Below are 19,368 nucleotides of genomic sequence, written 5' to 3' on the forward strand. Positions count from 1 at the left end.
AGAAGGAACAGCATGTGCAAGGGCCCAGGGGACATTGTAAGTAAGGCATCTTCTGGAACTGAAGTCACCTGACCTCTAGAGTGTGAGGTATGGCCCAACCCCAGGGGAAGTGAATGGCAAGCAGGCACCCAGACCATCAGCTGAGGTAGGGGGTGGGACAAGCTGCACCACAGTGGGTACACCCCAGTACACCTGATACTAGGCCCCTGGCAGGGAGACTGCAGTCCAGGCATTGCTCCTGGGGGAGGTGGGCAGGTTTCCCCACTGCCCTTGGGACTCTGGGAGAATCTCCAGGCCATCTGAGAAATCAAAGAGCCTGACGTGTGGGAGGGAGACGCCATAAGGGGAGCTGGGTTACTGCTCAAAGTTCTGGGCTGAGCAGCAAGTGTCCGGGAGGGGAAGCGAGCATGCTGAAACCGGTCACCCTGACTTCTTCCACCCAGCCTGCTCCCAAGACCCTGGACGCATAACTGAAGATTTCTTCTGCTGTCGGTCTGTGGAACCTGCTGGGAAGTCCAAGAAGCGTTGAGTCCTGAGGTGGCGGTGGAATGGAATGGAAGGGGAAGAAACCGAGAAAATGGGCACCCACCAGGTATTACAGTCTGCTCGGCTCATTACAGCACGACACATCCAGTGCTAGCACCAGTCTTGTGATATGGGAATTTGGGCTTTCATTTTAAACATTAGGAAACTGAGGTTCTGAAAAGCTAAATAACTTGTCCGGGATTATGGAGGCAGTAAGCATTGATACCGAGACTCATACCCACGTCAGTCTGACCCTAAAACCTATCCCTCTCCGCAAGAGAAATGCAATGTGCTGCCCACCTGCTATGTGTCAGGCAGCAAGCTAAACGCTGGAAACCTGGAAAGATGCAGGTTCTTCTGTAAGAATCTAATGAGATCATGTGCAAGGGACCTGTAGTAGATTGTATTTCCCCAAATCGGCCTGGTGTCCCTTGACCTGGGCGGGACTTTGTGGCTGCCATGGTGAGTGGGAAGTGACACTGCCTGACGCTAGAGGTGGGGTCATAAAAGGAGGCACAGCCCAGCCACCCGGCCATGAGAAGTCACGCGTGGAGAGGAGTGAGTGGATCTCCCTGCCAATAACCGGCTCCACCCGCTGGACACGTGAGCGAGCCAGCCTTCATCATTCCAGCAGAGGCCCCAGCAGCAGGGTGGACAAGCATTCCCATCCACTGGGACCTCCCAGAGTCACTGACCCACAGAATCTCAGAGCACCAGGAACAGCCGTTTCATACCAGTAAGTCCCGGGGGTAATCACTTATACAGCTATAGTCACGGGAATGAGACTTTGTAAACTGTACAGTGCTTACACGTGGAAGATGTTACTGGTAAACCTGAGTTTGGCATAAGGCGATCGTGTTGGTGTCTGAGGAAGTTAGCTTGTGTCTTGCCCCGGGTTCTACCCCCACTGGGTAGGGGCTTGTGTGCAGGGACACACATGTGGGACATGATCCATGGGCTCCGGCTCAGGACGCTGGGGAGAATGACACGGGGAAGGAAGCTCAGCCAGTTCAAGGGAGGGTTACTGAGCTGATTACCACTGTGTGCAGGTGGTGCTTCCTCGGGAGCCTGCAGAATGAGCCTGGGGTGTGGGAGTGGTCTGCGGACTCCAGCCCGTCTTGGCCAAGGGTTGTTCCTGGGGGATGTTCGCTGCTCCTTGCCCTTGCCGGTTGGAATGCCCTAGGGTGGCTCAGAGGGCTCTCTTGGCACAGGAGCCCAGGGAAGAAAACGCTGAACTTGGCGCTGAGAGATTACACCACGTGGGCCGGGCTGACAGAAAGCGAATTAGAGCACAAAAGGTGAGTGGCATGTCCATGGTATTAAATAAGTCTGGAGGCAGCGCTTACGTGTGATGTCCTGGGTGGATGCCTCTGCCCGGCCAACTTCCCCACGGCCCGGCCCGGGAGGCAGCCTGCCTGGCCTCTTTGGAAAAGCCTGTGCGGTTGCAGGTCTGCTTAAAGCAAGCCTTTGTGTCCTCAAAGCAGAGACCTTTCAGAGCTGGGCCCTGTAGGTGGTCTCTAGAAATTACAGGGATCCTTGGGGGAGGCCCGGGGTCTGGGCACTCACTGCCTGGTGGAGACTGGGCTCCAGGCATGGATTTCCAGCTTTAGGCCCTTGTAGAAGCAACCGCAAGAACCGACAGTCCCCCCAGCAGGCCATGCTCTTTGGAGACAGGGGCTCTGAGAAGTAGCCTTTTGAAGGCAGCCAATGCAGAGGGTGAGGTTGCTTATTCAGACCCTTAGCTTTTCTCCTAGAAGCTAATGATGTGGTGAGGAGCACCCCCACCCACAGGAGCAGATGCATAAAGGACTGAGGAGTCCGAGTCTGGAGGCTGTCCTGTCCAACCAAGGGTGAGGCTGGAACGTGGGCCAGATGCCCTCTGCATGACCTTGCCTCCAGGAGCTGGGTTGCTGGTCAGCTCCAGCGCTCACCCCTCTGGAACATTCAATACTTGGTGGTCTTATTTTCCAAATGGAGAACAGGGCTCTGTTTCCTGCCTTTAAGCCGCTTCTTCCCTGTTATGCAAGGGAGCTGGCTTGTGCCAGCAGCTTGGGAGGAAGATCCTGCAGCTGCAGACCCTGGAGCACAGAGAGGGAGGGAACTGGGCAACACTCCGGGGTGCAGGGAAACGTGACGCAGGAACTGCTCCCTTTCCCCTGAGAGGCTGTGGATGGGCTGCACCTGTGGAAGGAACTTAGATTTAGGAGAGGAATTAACCAATTATGTCAGCATCAACAACACACTGATGTGGGGACTGGCGGGGAGGGGCACCTACCTTAGACCAGGCCGGAGCTGCTCCTCTGAGAGGTTGAGCTTGAACTTGTATGGGGACTGGTTAAGAACCCACCCCCTTCCCACTCTCCAATGCCTCTCCTTCAGCCCTCTCTTCTCCTGGGTAAAGGCGCAGAGCTCCTTCCTCCCTTCTTGATCCCAAGCTGGCACTAAGCCTCCCCATTATGTCTGCAGCCCCTCTGCTGGGAGGAGGCCTGGCCTCAGCAGGTGCTATGGCTTGGTCCCCTGGGGTTTGCTCCACACTGAGTTTCCTGGGAGGCAGGGCTTTCGTGCAGAAGAAGGTGAGCCACTGTCAGTGAGGATCTGTGCTGGGCCCCGAGGTCCTCCTGTTTGGGGGGGCGGCAGGCTTGTAAGCAGGCAGTTAGAGTCAAGCCGGTGAGTGAGAAGCTATAGAGGACCCCAGAGGATGTGTGTCCAGAGTCTTGTAAGGATATAATACTTGAAAGCAAAGAAAAGATGATAGGTAAATACGGGAGTTGGGGTCAATGGGCCATCTGCCTTTGGGTCCTGCGCACATCCCATGATGCCAGTCCCCAGGCAGGCCCGTTCTCCTTCCCTGAGATGCACACATCCTATGTGGAGCCCCTTCCAGCCACCCAGGTTTCTGGGAGCTCTATCCTGGAATCTCTAAGTGAGGGGCATTCTGCTTCCGAGAAGCCCCTTGCTGGGGTGTAGGGCAGTGAACTGGGCATAAATGCCCCAGGAGTGGGGAGCCTGAGGCCCTGAAGGAAAACTGCTTTGCTGGGGGAGGGGGCAGGGGCAGAGAAAGAGGGGAGTGGGGGAAACAGTGGTCCTGGAAGTTCCCACCCTGCAGACCAGGCTCTAAGGAATGGAATCCTACCCCTCTCACTGCCTGATGATGGGGGAAGTGCGTGGCACATATGGAAAAGAAGTCCCCTCTCAGGTGTTTCTGAGGACTCGTAACCATTTGTCTTCATTCACGCATCATTTGTTTTCGGGCCACATGTCCCAGTACAGACTGCCTTGGCCACGTGAAGGACTTTGTGAATTCCAGGCCAAAGGATCCCGTCTGTTAAGTTCCAGGCCCCTTACTCTTGGGCGGGTGGCTACCAAGCTCCCAGCTTCTGAGCGGGACCCAGGAGTTCACCAGGAGCATCTCTAGTCTGGACACACAAAAGAGTAAGGCACAGGCCAAACCTGGTTCTCAGAAAGGCTCTGGCTAGGTTCTCCTTGAGGTGAGGAGGAAGGCGGAAGGCGGAAGGTAGTGTTTCTCAAAGTCTATCTGAGCCCATCCATATGGACTCCTGGAGTGGGCGGGGGGAGGGCAGTCATTAAAAATGCAATTCCCAGGCCATGTTCTAGAAATATGGAATCAAGAGCCCTGAGGGTGGGACCCAGAATCAGCATTTTGAATAGTCACCTTAGGAGATTCTTCAGCTTAATGTAAAAATTCTCTCTTGGGAGTAGTTGCTATTTATTTTATGTCAAAGAAATTCATCTCTACTATAAAATTCCCAGGATGAGTTTAACGTAGGCTTTCTCAAGCTCAGCACATTTGACATGCTGGGCCAGATCATTGTTTGTCTGGGGAGGGAGGGCTATCCTATGCCCTGAGTTTAACGTCTCTGGACACTAGAGGGAAAAAAAATCCCCCCTCAAAAGGGATAAAATCCTTAGGAGGCGGAGGTCTGACCCTAGTCCTGTGTGTGGTACGTGCATTCCCACACTCAGGACGACCTCCAGGCCAGACTTTGGCCACACGGCCCGTGGCCTCCTCACTGCTCCAGCTGCAGATGGGCTGAAGCCAATCCACATGGTCATGCTCTCCTGGAGGTGGCATAAAGCCAGACCCTTTAACACCCCCCTTACTGTTCCCTACCACATCCACGCATCCTCCCTGTTTCTGCCAGCTTGGGGACAGCCCCTCACAGGCGGGGGGCGGGCAAGGCAGGACGGAGATGGGGTGGCCCAAGCACAAGACTGCCCCATCCCACGGAGCAGATGAGGCCTCAAGGAGAGGGCGTGCTCTCTTGTGAAAATGAGACTCCTGAGTTGCTCAGTGGTTTAGCACCGCCTTCAGCCCAGGGTGTGAATTTGGAGACCTGGGATCGAGTCCCACATCGGGCTCCCTGCATGGAGCCTGCTTCTCTGTCTCTCTCTCCCTCTCTCTCTCTCTCCCTACCTCTCTGTGTCTCTCATGAACAAATAAATAAAATCTTTAAAGAAAACAAAATGCACAATGTATTTTTGCACTCACTCTAAAGTAAACCTGGTCATGGTAAATTTGGCAAGTACAGAAAAAGAGAAATCTAAAGAAAAAGTAAATCCCACGTAACTCCACTGCCCAGATAGCCAGTGGTGACACCAGAGGGCTCCCCACTTCGGCCATCCTTCCCCACCTGGCCAGTGTGTGGGGAGGATGCCACGGGGACAGAACCCTCAGCCAAGCGCAAGAACAGGCATTCGATGTCCCGGGTTCAACGTCGGCTTTATTCAGGTCCGGGGAGCCCAGAGGCGCAGGTGGCCTGTTTTGCAGATTTGGCACATGAGGTCTCCCTGCCCGCACCCCCACATATCAGGAACAGGCTTCTGCAGATAGAACATCAAAACTCATCTTTTGTGTCAAAATGGGGCTGGTCTTCAGGCTGGAAGTCCAGGTTGGGGCTGCCGTCCTCGTTGAGAATCCTCCGGGCTGTGTAGCCCACGATGGGGTACTTGGCTTTGTACACTTTGTTGAAGACGTCGTCCAGGGATTTCAGCTCCTCGGCTGTCAGGCCCGTCTTGGGTGGGGTGGGGGGGGGTGTGGAAGCCCAAGCAACATGGGGCGGGGGGTGGGATGAGCCAGTCGTGCCTCGCACTGGACCCTCACCACCCCACCCACCTCCCCCCACGTCCCTAACGCCAGCCAAAAAGTATCTCAGCTAATCAACTGACTTTTCAAGAGTGTCTGTGGGTAGCGCGGTGGTGCCAGGGGCAGGCCTGGCCTCATCAGGGCTTGCCCTTTGACTGATGGAGGAATTCAAGACTCCAACACCAGGCCCGGGGCAGGGTGGCGTACACTCTGCGCAGTCTGCACCCACCTCCTTTTAACGGCTCTCTGCCCCCCTCCCATTACAGATGCATGCGACCTTCCCCGCTCCTTGACTCCTAAATGTTTCTGTAATGCTGTGGTTTAGGAGTTTGACTCATCTGAGCACAGTCGGCGTGAATGCCGGCCCCTCTGCTAGAATTTCTGAGGCCCTGAAATGGCTTTTGCCAATGCTGTTTTCTCCTTCACAAGAAATATGAACAGAGGGGATACTCTGTTTCTCAACCCTGCTCACGCTCAGTGGCCTGGGGAGTGGGTTATCCGAGACCCAACCAGCAAACCTACAAGAGGCTGGGGGTGCCGGGTGCAGACTGCAAGTGGGATGGGGCTGCCAAGGCAGGCTGGAGCCAAACTGTGAAGATCACTGAGTGTGATCACCAGTTCACAAGAGTTTGGAGACTTGACTCTGTAGGTACTGGGGAGTCATGGAAGGGTCCTGAGTAGGACTGGAATGTCAATACGCTAATTAGGAAGCTTTGCTATTGCCTAGGGGTCAAAAAGGCCATGGCCAAGGGGGTGGGACATTTTAACAGAAGCTCATAATGTGGCTCACAGTGTCATGGGTGAGGTCTGCAGGATCCAGGGACATCTTGGCCACCCCTCTGGTGGAGTCCTTCCCAGTCAAGGCATTATAGGGGGCTCCTCGTCCATAAAACTCTGCAGTGGAGGAGAAGGAAGAAGACATGAGTCTGGATGTGCGTGCGAAACAGGCAGGAGTCTGTACGGGGCAGGGGGATGGGGGCTTCTCAGATCCAATCCAATGCTGAAAAAGCCTCCAAGCCCAAGGAGAGGGGAAGCAGTGAAGATGTGAAGCCCAATAAGCCACCCTTTGCCATTGTCTGGATTCCATTAACTCAGAATATGGAGTTAAGTCACCCATGCTGGACTGAGAGGTGATTTAAAAATACATATATATACAGAATGAAAATAATCTCTTAAAAATATTTAAAATGCAAACAAGAAGAGTGTTCAGTCTTCTTAAATGTTGGTGGAAGCCAAGTCTACTTCCGTTCAACACCTTTTGTCTGGTATCAGCTAAACAATGAACCACAACAAAACTACCTCCACATTATCATCTGTCGTCACCACTGGAGAAACCATGGAATGGCATGAATATGTTCCATCACGTTCTATGACCCCAGGGCCTTGCAAAGCAACACATTTCCTCTCCTTCAACCGTGGTAAATGATCAAGTTTGATTTTGATGCCATTAGGCAGCGGGGAGCCATGGAAGGTTCTTGAGCAGGGGCATGGCATTATTAGAAAAACTGTGGTAGTACAACACTGACAAAGACTGTTAACTCAGTCTGAGGGTAAAGGACCTGGCCAGCGTTCCCTCCCTTTCTGCATGCATCCAGTGCCCACTGTGGCTGCAGAGCTCCCCAGAAGTAAGGATTCGTAAAGCCGAGCCACTTACCCTTTCCAGAGGTGACATCAAACACCACTCCTTTCACAGCCATGTAGATGGGCTGGTCCTCCTGGGAAGCAGGGGAGAAGCTGTTAGGGGGAGCCCAAGAGCTTTGCTCCTCTAGCCCAAGTTAGTAGGATCTCTTCCCACCACAGGCTGTGCACACAGCAGTGGCTGAAGGTACAAAGCAGCCTGAGCAGGTCCTCAGCAAGCTGGTCGCTCTTAGGAGCTTGCCCCTACCTGCCCAATGTCATGTCCACCCACAAACTTTGGAAAGGTGACAAAGTATCATGACAAGGGCATGGCAATACCATTCTGGGGGGGGGGGGGACAAAAAAAAACCAAACAACCCAGGGACTGAAGTAACTCTGCACAGATGAAAATTCAAAGGATGTAAAATGATGAATTCTCTAAATCAGCCCAAATTTCCTTTTATCCTGGTCAATGCCCCTACATGCAACAATCAGTATAAATGATCAATTTTATTTTATTTTTTAATAAGATTTATTTATGGGATGGTTGGGTGGCTCAGCAGTTGAGCATCTGCCTTCAGCTCAGGTCGTGATCCTGGGGTCTTGGGATCGAGTCCTGCCTCGGGCTCCCTGCATGGAGCCTGCTTCTCCCTCTGCCTGTGTCTCTGCCTCTCTCTCTGTGTGTCTCTCATGAATAAATAAACACAATCTTTAAAAAATTTTATTTACTTGACAGAGTAAGTGCATAAGCAGGGGGAGGAGCAGAGGGCGAGGGAGAAGCAGGCTCCCCGCTGAGCAGGAGCCCCACTCTGGGCTCCATCCCTGAGCTCAAGGCAGATGCTTAACTGGCCGAGGCTCCCGGGTGCCCCTAAATGATCAATTTTATATCTTGCCTCTTACAGGCAATATTGCTTCATATAAACATTCCCATGTATTGAAATAACCGAAATGGTTGTCACTAAAACAGCAGTCTCTTATATTAGCCATACTGTGTACCTGTTGGTTTAGCTATTCTTCTATTTTGGGTATTTGTGTTCTTTCCAATTCCTTAAAACTATAAATATATGGAAGGATTATGAATATCTTTCTATAAGCTACTTTATAATTTGGTGAGTTATTTCCTTGCGGCGTGGGATATATGGAATTCCTGGATGTAATCACTTTTGTTAAAAATTTAACCAGTTTTTCCTTCAAAAAACCATTTACAGTGCCAGAAACATATAAGCAATGCTGTTTCCCCAAAGGACTAAGTGAATCTTATACTGCATTTTTTGCTATATCTGAGGGTATAAAATGTTATCTTTAGATTCCTACCCTCACCCCCCATCCCTGACCAAAGAGAATTACACAAAAACAGCAAGAATTTTCTAGATTCTATCCAGATGGACTGGGGGCTGGGGTGACTGGCACAGTTCTTGGACGGACAAGCCCAGGTTTCCTCCCCCCTGGAGGTCCAGGGCCACCAACCAGTCGGCTCATAGACTGGGGTAAAGGGGGGCATTGCAGCTGGGGGTTCAAGAATCTCTGGATCTGGGATCCCTGGGTGGCGCAGCGGTTTAGCGCCTGCCTTTGGCCCAGGGCGCGATCCTGGAGACCCGGGATCGAATCCCACATCGGGCTCCCGGTGCATGGAGCCTGCTTCTCCCTCTGCCTATGTCTCTGCCTCTCTCTCTCTCTATCATAAATAAATAAAAATTAAAAAAAAAGATTTAAAAAAAAAAAAGAATCTCTGGATCTCCAAGAGCACATGGCTTGGTCTTCTCTGGGAGGGGCCTTTAGGCTCTCACCCTCCGTGGAGCTTAAAGCCAAGTGTTTTCATGACCTCATTTAACCGAGAGGAGCTGGGGCTCAGAGAGGTAAGCAACGTGGCCAAGGAAACACATCTCACTGTCACATAACTTTGCAGGACTCAGTTCCTCTAACCGTTATATACGGTTAACACCCATTGGCCTTGCAGGAACACTGAAGTGAACAGTGTACGTGCACACACGGTAGGCCCAGCACAGGAGCTCAGTAAATGGCTGGTTATTATAGTCCCTATTAGCTCGGACATGTAGTCCCCAGAACTTCTGCTGACTTGGTGGACGCTTGCTCCACTTCAACTAAGAGTTATTTTTTTCTATTTTAAATTATTATTATTTTTAATGATTTTATTTATTCATGAGACACACAGAGAGAGAGGTAGAGACACAGGCAGAGGGAGAAGCAGGCTCCCTGCGGGGAGCCCGATGTGGAACTCGATCCCAAGACCCCGGGATCATGACCTGAGCCAACAGCAGATGCTCAACCACTGAGCCACCCAGGTGTTTCTTTTAATTGTTTTTTTTTTTTTTTTAATGATTTTATTTTTAAGTAATCTCAAACGCACAACCCCGAGTTCAAGAGTTTCGTGCTCTACATACTGAGCCAGCCAGGTGCCCCAGGAAGGGTTATTGTAAATGGCCTTTTAAAATCACCAGCCATGGGGATCCCTAGGTGGCGCGGCGGTTTGGCGCCTGCCTTTGGCCCAGGGTGCGATCCTGGAGACCCGGGATCGAATCCCACGTCGGGCTCCCGGTGCATGGAGCCTGCTTCTCCCTCTGCCTGTGTCTCTGTGCCTCTCTCTCTCTCTCTGTGACTATCATAAATAAAATTAATAAATAAATAAAATCAGCAGCCTGCATTTTTCTTTATGGCCTTTCTTTCACTGTGATTATATCTTGATTTCAGTTGCTTATCAAGTGGGGTTATATATCATTTCAATTTAAAACATATATTAAGTTATAATTTTACCCATGGCATTTTGTCATATTACTCATTCTGTTGCTTTTCCTTTGATAGGTTATTCCTTTTTTGCGTGCAAAGAGGCATATAAACATGACATTCACATACGTATAAAATATAAACTCGTGCATCTTATCACTCACACCCTCAATTTCTCCAACAGTTACATTGCTTATCTCCCCATGAAACCATACTTTGAAGGTCTAAGTGCTAAAAGGAAGTCCCTGCAAAGGGGTAGACAGGAATGTTGTTACCGACATTCCACAGAGAGGAATGGCTTTATCAAAACCTCAAGCTGGGGGTGGGCGTGGGAGTAGTTCCTGGCCTGTGGAGCTGGGTGTCCGCGGGCAGCAGAGCAGCAGGCATGGTTTCCAGGCCCCGGGGGTGGCAACTGAGAAGGTAGAGGGTGAGTAGAAGCCTTGGGAGCATAAATGCAGACCCCGAAACAGAAATGTCCACAGAGAAACGACAGAGGCACACATGCTCATCACCAGCTTCACACCCTGGCCCCCTACCTTCTCATCCACCAGGAAGGATGCTTCGGTTTTTGTCTGCACAGAGGGTCTGCCTTTTTCCAAGAGCCCAAAGGAGTAGTGGTGACTCCAAGCACAAGTGTTCAAGTCAAACAGGCCTGGGTTTGAGCCACCACTCATAAGCTGTGATGCCTTGGGCAAATGACTTACCCTCTCTGTGCCTCAGTTTTCTCCTCTGTAACAAGGACGATAATGAAAGTATCCACCAGGCTACTGTCAGGATTAACCAAGGCAAGAGATATGAAGCACGTCGCAGTTTGGGGAAATAAACGTTAGTTCCCTGGATCCTTCTCCAGATTTTGAAAGTTATAAGATCAAAGAGGAATCCGATTAACCAAGTGGAAGAAGACTGGAGATCTTCCCAAAGGAAAGATAGAGAAAAAAAAATGCAATTCCCAAGGGACAAATAAGGCTTCTAGAGGAATTTTAAAACTGAAAGGGCCTTGAAGATAATCTATCCAACACCTTCATGTTACAGCTGCAGCTCTCCAGGCCAGGAAATTAGGAGACCTGCCCAGAGTCACAGAGGGAATTAGAACAGTCTCTGGAACCTGGAGCCTTGGAGCCCAAGCTCAATCCACTCTCTGGCCTGCTCCACCAGAGGGCACACAGCACGGGGACAACACACTTGCCTGGGACCAGGAGGGTGAGGATGGCCTGGAAAACTCATCCACGAGATTCAGGACCACCAGGTGAGACACGGGGTGGGTCAGAGGCACCAAGGGGGAATCAGGGAACCACCTGCATGAATGAGGCCTGGCCTTTCTCTCCTCTGGGTCTTGGGCTCGCCTCACCACCTGGCCTTCCTCCCTGCTTAGTCAAGCGGGGCCAGTAGCGTGCCATGGGAACTACATGGAAGGGCATATGAAAGCAGCAGGGCAGAGGAAGGAGGGATCTCCCACAGCTGGGAGGGATCTCCACAGCTGGGAGGCACACAGGAGCCTGGGTGCAGGCAGGAAGGTGGGCCCCTGAGCCTCAGACCCTGCACCAGGGCCTGGGGACAGAGCCAAAGGGCCTCGCTGGTAAAGAGCGAAACTGCTGCAGATATTTTCTTCTGCAGAAATAATGGGGCCCTCTGAGGATCTGAGGCCGGGTTAGTTTCTGACTACAGTTGGCATCGGTAACCTATTAGTGGATCACGGGATTAATTTAGTGATTTATTAACCAAGTTTTGTGTAATGAAGCAGAAAAAGAAAAGTTTAAAATAGAACAGAAAACAGAAAATGTCGAAGTGCATCACACATAGAAAGAATAGGCATTGTCTTCTGGAACTTTTGTTGTGTCTGTGTGTGTACGAGGGGGAGGATGGAGAATGTATTACATAACACAGGCCAAACGTCTACAAGCCATCACTTGATTGTACGATTAGAGATGGTGGTTTCGCCTCTTTATTCACCAGCCTCCATCCCACAGCCTTCACTGCCTGTATAATCTTTGTCCAGAACGATCCTTTTGGAGGAAGTACAGTCTTGCTCTTCACTATCACTAAGTTTTAGAAAAGCAGAAAACAAATGTCACCCTGTCCACCTCCCCACCTTAGCACGGATTTCCAAGGAGAGCCAGTGCTGAGCACAGATTCTATCTATGAGGAATAACCGTGAAGCCGAGGGGGCCTTGGCAACTCAGGGCTCAGCATCACACTGAAGATACTCCAGATGCTAAACTACATTTCTGGTCACGCTTGCACTCTGATATGATACCTTCTTCTAGAACCACTATCCCCCTGGAGCAGGTCATTGCCTGAAGCCATGGAGGGGGGGGGCTCTTGGTAGTTCATTTCCCTTGTACAAGCCAGAGGGAGCAGCGCCTGGTTCACCTCTGTAACTCACTTGCTGTGTAACCTTGGGCAAGTTACTTAACCTCCCCTTGCCTCCCTCTCCTCTGAAAAATGAGATAATAGCACATACCCCATGGGCCTGTGGTCATGATTAAATGAGTTGGTGCTTTAGAGTGGTTAGGAGGGGATTCCCTGGGTGGCTCAGCGGTTTAGTGCCTGCCTTTGGCCCAGGGCGTGATCCTGGAGTCCCGGGATCAAGTCCCACATCGGGCTCCCAGCATGGAGCCTGCTTCGCCCTCCTCCTGTGTCTCTGCCTCTCTCTATGTCTATCATAAATAAATAAATAAATCTTAAAAAAAAAAATAAAGTGGTTAGGATAGTGTCTGACAGAGTTAGTGCTATATGAGTTAAATACATACATCTGTGCCAGGCCCAGAAGTCAGGTGGGTGTGGGGGCAGGCGGGGTGACCCTCTCTGCCCTTGATAGCCTCCAATGCAATTAAGGTAGAAAATACATTTTTCTGATGGTAAAAATCATGTTGCACTAGGAATGTGGAGGATGACATCCCCTCTGAACCAAAGAGAATCCTCAAAGTCACCTCATCTTCCCTATGGAGGTCCCAGGCAGCACCCCAAATCAACTATATTAATATTGCCACAGTAAAGAATGAACATGAATATTCACTCTAAGTATAATATGTAAAGATGATAAGTAGACTCGAGTCAGTTCTGGCAAGGTTCTATCACCAAAGGAGTTAAGATCAGATAGGGTTTTGCTATTAAATGACTTATTAAAAACAAAAACAACTCTTCTGGGGCACCTGGCTACCTCAGTTGGGAGAGCCTGTGACTCTCGATCTTGGGGTTGTAAGTTCAAGCCCCACGTTGGGTGCAGAGATTACTTAAAAATAAAATCTTCAAGGAAAAAGACAAATCCTACTCGTTTCAGAGCTTATTTGATTTTTGAACTGCATAAAATGATTATGGACCTGTTATGCTGCCTCTTGCTTATAACTTTAATAATAAGCTAATAAAAATAGCAGCTAAGATCTATTACTATGCTAAGATTACTGCAGGCCTATCCTACAGTTTGCATATCACCATCTCGTTTTTTCTTTTTTAAAATATTTTACTTATTTATTCGCAAGAGACACAGAGAGAGAGGCAAAGACACAGGCAGAAGGAGAAGCCGGCTCCATTCAGGAAGCCTGATGTGGAACTCGATCCGGGCACTCCGGGATCACGCCCTGAGCCAAAGGCAGGCGCTAAACCGCTGAGCCACCCAGGAGTCCCTCACTATCTCATTTAATCCTCAATCAACCCCTATATAGAGTAGGAACTCTTATGATAGCCATTATGATGGTCAATTTGATGTGCCAACTCTGAGCAACTACAGTATCCGGGTGTTGCTATGAAGATACTCTGTAGTCTACAATCAGTTGACTTTACACAACGGAGATTATCTTGAATAATCCTGGGTGGCCCAACTGCATCAGTTGAAAGGCCTTAAGAACAGAATTGAGGTTTCCCTGTAGAAGATGAAGAAATTCCATCAGTGGGTTGGGGCATCAGCTACTGCCCAGGGGTTTCTGGCCTGCTCAAAGGATTTCAGACTTGTCTGGCCAGCACCCATGATTAGATAAGCCAATTCCTTGCAATAAAGCAAATATAGGTTCTATTTCTGGTGGACTTCTAACTAATAAAAGCATTTTATAGATGTGGGGAAAAATGAGATGCCAAGAGCTTCAGTAATTTGCCCAAAGTCACATGGTCGAACAGGGACTCATAGCCCGGCATGATCAAAGGTGTAAGGCTCTAACAAGGATACCGTATCCTGTATTATATAGACAGTCACACTTCTGAGAGTGAAGGGGAGTGCTATTAGTAATTCTTCCCAGGCAAGAGGCATAAACCAGAACCATCTAGGGTGGATAAGAGCACAGCATGCTCTACTCAGCTGCACTTAACTCTCCTACCTGACTCTTCCTCTCTCTGCCTATAGACACCCAAAACAATTCTCTCCTTGTTTCCATCTCAAGCTTCCCCTTCCCCTTCCCTTAGTTAAGTATCAATCAATAATGTCAGCATAAAAAAGCCAAAAATCTTTTCTCCATCCTCACCCTGCAGTCCCTGGAGCTGTTGCGGCAAGTATCCTCGACCCTGAACTCTCTCTTCTCTTGGGTTCTGTGTGTGTGTGGGGGGGTCCTCCAAGTTCGCCCCCATGTTTGAAGATTTACTAGAAGGACTCACAGAACTCAGCATCCGGTTGTACTTCCAGCTCAGATTTATTACACCCCTAGAGAAGGATACACAGCCAGATCATAAAAGGACACGGGCAGAGTCTAAAGGAATCCATGGGCGGATTTCCTTATGCTCGGTCTTTCCCAGGAGGGGTCACACACAGCACACTCTTCCACCAGCAACACAACACAGCAACACGTGTGCGATGTTTCCACCCAGGGAAACCCATTAGAGACTCAGAGCCCAAGGTTTTTACTGGCAGCTGGCCACGTAGGCCCTCTCTGCTTAGCAGTGTTCAACATAAATACACTGTATAAAGAGCCCAGATTGAGCCACCCTCCTCCATTAGGGAAGTGTGGAACACCCTGGAATTCCAGACATCAGCCAACAGCCGCTCTTGCCAGCAGGCCTTTCTAAGGAGAGTAGGCCTGTTAACTCCTTTCAGCACAGATTCCTGGATCCCGTATTATCTGCTTCCCTGCTGCCCTGAGAGATGTGTCCCTTAACATCTAGTCACATCCCTGTCTCCCTCCCTCTATGTTCTCTTCCACTCAGGCTTCTAAACAACATCTCTTTACAGAGATACTCAAACTAGCCATCCCGGGGATCCCTGGGCGGCACAGCGGTTTAGCGCCTGCCTTTGGCCCAGGGCACGATCCTGGAGACCCGGGATTGAATCCCACGTGGGGCTCCCGGTGCATGGAGCCTGCTTCTCCCTCTGCCTGTGTCTCTGCCTCTCTCTCTCTCTGTGTGTGTGACTATCATAAATAAATTTAAAAAAACAAAACAAAACAAAAAAACAAACTAGCCATCCCTGCCTAAGGGCCAAGTTTCTGACCGCACCCCCGCCTTGGGAACCCCTCCGCCCTTGCGAACCCAGCCTACCGAAGGGCTAGCCAGCTTGCGGTTAGGGAGCCCAGGCTGGAGGGTTTTAACAAGACAACACTGGGTCTCTTTGTCGTTCTACCACTAACTGGTGGCATGCCTCAGTTTCCTCGTGTGTAAAGGCAGGTAGGGTGATTTCCCCACCAAACTGCTCCCCTCTCTTCCTACATCAGCCCGAGCCCGCTATGGCCCTGCCCCCCCCCCCCCCCCCCCGTGCAGCATCTCATTCCCGCTCTTCTTGGGCATCACACGGACCCCAGCAGCCCAAATGGACGCGGGGTGAGGAGTTTCCTGGACACCCCCAGACTTCTGACCGATGTGGGGGTGCTGGGGGGAGGGGCTTGGCTGTCTCTGCCTCTAACCTCCCCTCCCCCACCCTCACCCCCACCCCCAGCTCCAGCTCAGCCAAGAGCACAGGCACTAGAAGTGGGTTTGAGGAGTCCCGGCAGGAAGCCGGATCGCCCCTGGGCCTGCCCCACTTCCCGCTTCGCTCTCTCCCTCCCTCGCCACTCACCCCGCGGAGGACGCGGAGGCTCTGCCCCCAGCCGATGCTAGCATTGGTCCCGAGGTTCCCGGGCGGACCCCCGCCCAACGCCGGGGGGAGGGGGGAGGGGTGGGGGAGGGGGGAGGGGTGGGGGAGGGGGCAGTTCGCCGGAGGGAGGGGGGCGCGCGGGGCGGGGTGTGCGGGCTCGCTGCCGGGGCCAGGGCTCCCGGAGGCCCTGGGCGGCCTTCGGCCCGGAGAGAGGAGGCCCGCAGGACCGGCGCCCAGCTCGGGGCCCGCGCCTCCCGCGAGGCCTCCCGCCGCCTCACCTCCTCCCCGCCGTAGCGGGCCAGCTCCTCCTCCGTGAAGAGCCGCACCGGGGGCCCCTGCTCGGCGGGGCGCGGCGCCTGCCCGGCTCGAACTGCGGGCAGCCCCGGGGCCAGCGCCAGGAGCAGGGCCAGCGCCGCCAGCCGCCGCCACCGCCACCGCCGCGGGGGCGCGGGGCCCGCCATGGTGCGCGCGGAGCCGGGCCGGGTGGCCGGGGGGGCGGGGCCGCCGGGGGCCGCGTGGCCTGGGGGCGGGGCTACCTGGAGCGGGGCCCTCGGGGTGGGCGTGCCGGGGGCGTGGTCTTGTGGGGGCGTGGTCTTGTGGGGGCGGGGCCCGCGGGGGCCGGGAGGCGGGGCCGGTGCCCACCAGCCCCGCCGCCCCGGAACCTCGGGACCGCGCCGCTGGAGGCGGGGAGCCTGGTTTCTCCTGCCCGGGGTTTCTGACTCCCCAGTCACGGGCTGGGCGCTGTGCCAGAGAGCGACCTATGTTACGGTAGCTCCTGAGCCGGTGACACGCGGGCGACACAGCCCCACCTGGGAAGATCTATGTATAAACCCAGTGATGGAACAGAGGACTAGCTGAGGACAAAACACATGGACAAGTCCTTGAAACAGGGAGAGGGACATTCCTCTACAGACTCAACTGCCTCGATGTTCGATGTTCGTGCTTTGCTAAGGGCAGAAGGCAATCTTAGCCCGACCCCAGGATCCTGTAAGTCTACTTTGACATGTAAAAATTCCTTTAGAAATGTCCCTTATCTCTAAATCCCCAGGATACGTGCTGGCAATCATCCCCCCAGCACATGGCCCACCAATACACATCTGAAGAGTCTCATGATTCAGGTTTTATTAGACGGTAATAAGTGACCTTTTCCCAACCATAGCTAGGCCCCTCAAGGTCCTGGAAACGTTGCTTCCAAAACTCCTTAGAGAGTACGCTATCCCCAGACCCCTCCCAACTCCCAGGTCTACAATCAGCCAGGCTCACAGGCCCGGGGCAGCAGCTCTTCCTGCCCACGGGTCATAATCCTGTGCTTTAATAAAACCACCATTTTGCACCAAAGACATCTCAAAATTTCTTTCCTGGTCATCGGCTCCGGACTTCACTAATTATATTCCAAAACTTCATCACCCAGGACCCCAGCTTTATTCATTCCCTCTTACTTCTGGGGCGCACCTGGTTGGCTCAGTCGTGGAACATGAGACTCTTGATGGGGTGTGTGTGTGTGTGTAAGTTCCATCCCACACTGAGTGTAGAGTTTACTTAAAATTTGTCTTTATAAAAATTCCCTTTTACTTCTGGCTGATTTCTTTTCTTTCCCAGTTGTGTCCCCAATGGGATTTTTGCAAAGGGTAGGGCATGGTGCAGAACTGCACTGAAGCGATAATAGCTAATATTTGTGCAAAGATTCCTTCATTCATTTATTCAGCAAATACTTTTTTTAAAGATTTTATTTATTTATTCATGAGAGACACACACGGAGAGAGGGAGAGAGGCAGAGACACAGGCAGCGGGAGAAGCAGGCTCCATGCCGGGAGCCTGATGCAGGACTCGATCCTGGGACTCCAGGATCATGCCCTGGGTGGAAGGCAGGCACCAAACCGCTGAGCCACCAGGGGATCCCCAGCAAATACTTTTTGAGAGCCTCTGTGTATCAGGTCATTGGGAACACCTCCCTGAACAAGGGATCCACGCCCCCCATGGAGCTTACATTCCATGAGTTTACATTCTGTGGGTGAAATAGACAAGAATAAGATACACACATTTTGGAATAGATGATGAATACCTGGGAGAAAAATAAAACAGGGCAAAGGGATAGGAAGGATTGGAGGGTTGCAATTTTAAATAGGCTGACCAGGGCTGCCTGGGTGGCTCAGTGGATTGAGAGTCCAACTCAGAGTCAGCTCAGGTCATGATCTCATGAGTTATGGGAAAGCCTCTCCTCCCAGCTTGGGAGCTTGGTGGGGAATCTACTTGCGATTCTCTCCCTCTGCCCATCCCCCTGCTCCTGCTCACTTGCTTGCTTGCTCTCTCTCTCTCTCTCCTCCCTCCTCCTAAAATAAATAAATCTTACTAAACAAACAAACAGACAAACAGGCTGATCAGGGAAGGTCCCACTGAGAAGGTGATATTTGTAAAGAGGAGGTGAGGGAGGTAACCAGGGGGGAGGGCATTCTCTGCAAAGAGAAAGACAGGTGCATCAATGTTGAGGAATGGGATGCCTGGGTGGCTCAGCGGTTGAGCATCTGCCTTCAGCTGGGGTCGTGATCCCGCGATCCTGGGATCAAGCCCCACATTGGGCTCCCTGCATGGAGCCTGCTTCTCCCTCTACCTCTGTCTCTGCCCCCCTCTCTCTCTCTCTCTCTTTGTGTCTTTCATGAATAAATAAATAAAATCTTTTTTAAAAATTAAAAAAAAATGTTGAGGAAGGACAGTGCCCTGCTTACTGGAGAAACAGTAGGAGGGAACAGCAGATGAGGTCTGGGAGATCAAGGGGAAAAGAGAATAGAGGTGGGGGGCAGGTCTCATGGGGCCTCACAGCTCATTTTTAAAGTATTTTGGCTTTTATGCTTAGTGACTGGAACAGAGGAAGGAGTCAAAATGTTAGTGGAATGACTGTGGTGTTGAGAACAGACTAAAGCAGGGAGCTACTGCAGTAAGCCAGTAATCAGGCAAGAGGTGATAGTGGCTTGCACCAGAGTGCTGGCAAGGGAAGTGGTGAGCAGCAGATGTGTTTCAAAGCTGTGCCTGGCAGGATTTGCTGACAAATGAGAGGAGACATGGGGTCAGAGAGACAGAGCAGAGGCAAGGATGACCCAGAGGGTTTTGGCCTTGGCAACCACAAGGGTGGAGTTGCCGCTTACTGAGATAAGGAGAGATGGTGAGAAGAGGAGGTTTGGGGGGAGAAGCGCAAGATCAGCCTTGTTCAGTATGAGAACACATAGATACTGAAATAGAAGTTTCAAATTGACAGTTGGCTATATGAGTCTGGATTTGAAGGAAGAGTTCCAGGCTAGAGATATAAACCATGGGATCATTAGCATGTAGGTTGTATTTAAAGCCACAGAATGGATGAGTTCATCAAAGACATGCAGGTGGATAGGAAGGTGGAAAA

General features: G+C 51.6%; 1 protein-coding gene across 1 annotated transcript; it reads right to left on the minus strand.

The window, feature by feature from the left end:
* Positions 1-5,247: 5,247 nt before the first annotated feature.
* On the minus strand, positions 5,248-16,468 carry NENF (neudesin neurotrophic factor). The gene is made up of 4 exons (XM_055319494.1): positions 16,256-16,468; positions 7,284-7,344; positions 6,420-6,523; positions 5,248-5,558 (listed from the first exon to the last, which is right to left on the minus strand). Exons 1-4 carry the CDS (start codon positions 16,436-16,438, stop codon positions 5,382-5,384), a joined length of 525 nt encoding a protein of 174 aa, XP_055175469.1. The 5' UTR covers positions 16,439-16,468; the 3' UTR covers positions 5,248-5,381.
* Positions 16,469-19,368: the final 2,900 nt, after the last annotated feature.

This window comes from Nyctereutes procyonoides, unplaced genomic scaffold (assembly GCF_905146905.1).
Source record: "Nyctereutes procyonoides isolate TBG_1078 unplaced genomic scaffold, NYPRO_anot_genome, whole genome shotgun sequence".
Lineage (NCBI taxonomy): Eukaryota > Metazoa > Chordata > Mammalia > Carnivora > Canidae > Nyctereutes > Nyctereutes procyonoides.

Excerpts from the sequence above, each read along its gene's own strand:
- NENF (XM_055319494.1), bottom strand. The coding sequence starts at position 16,438 with ATGGCGGGCCCCGCGCCCCCGCGGCGGTGGCGGTGGCGGCGGCTGGCG. Across the intron at positions 7,345-16,255 it reads CCCGCTACGGCGGGGAGGAG|GAGGACCAGCCCATCTACAT; the intron begins GTGAGGCGGCGG and ends CCTGCTTCCCAG. Across the intron at positions 6,524-7,283 it reads TGATGTCACCTCTGGAAAGG|AGTTTTATGGACGAGGAGCC; the intron begins GTAAGTGGCTCG and ends CCTCCACTGCAG.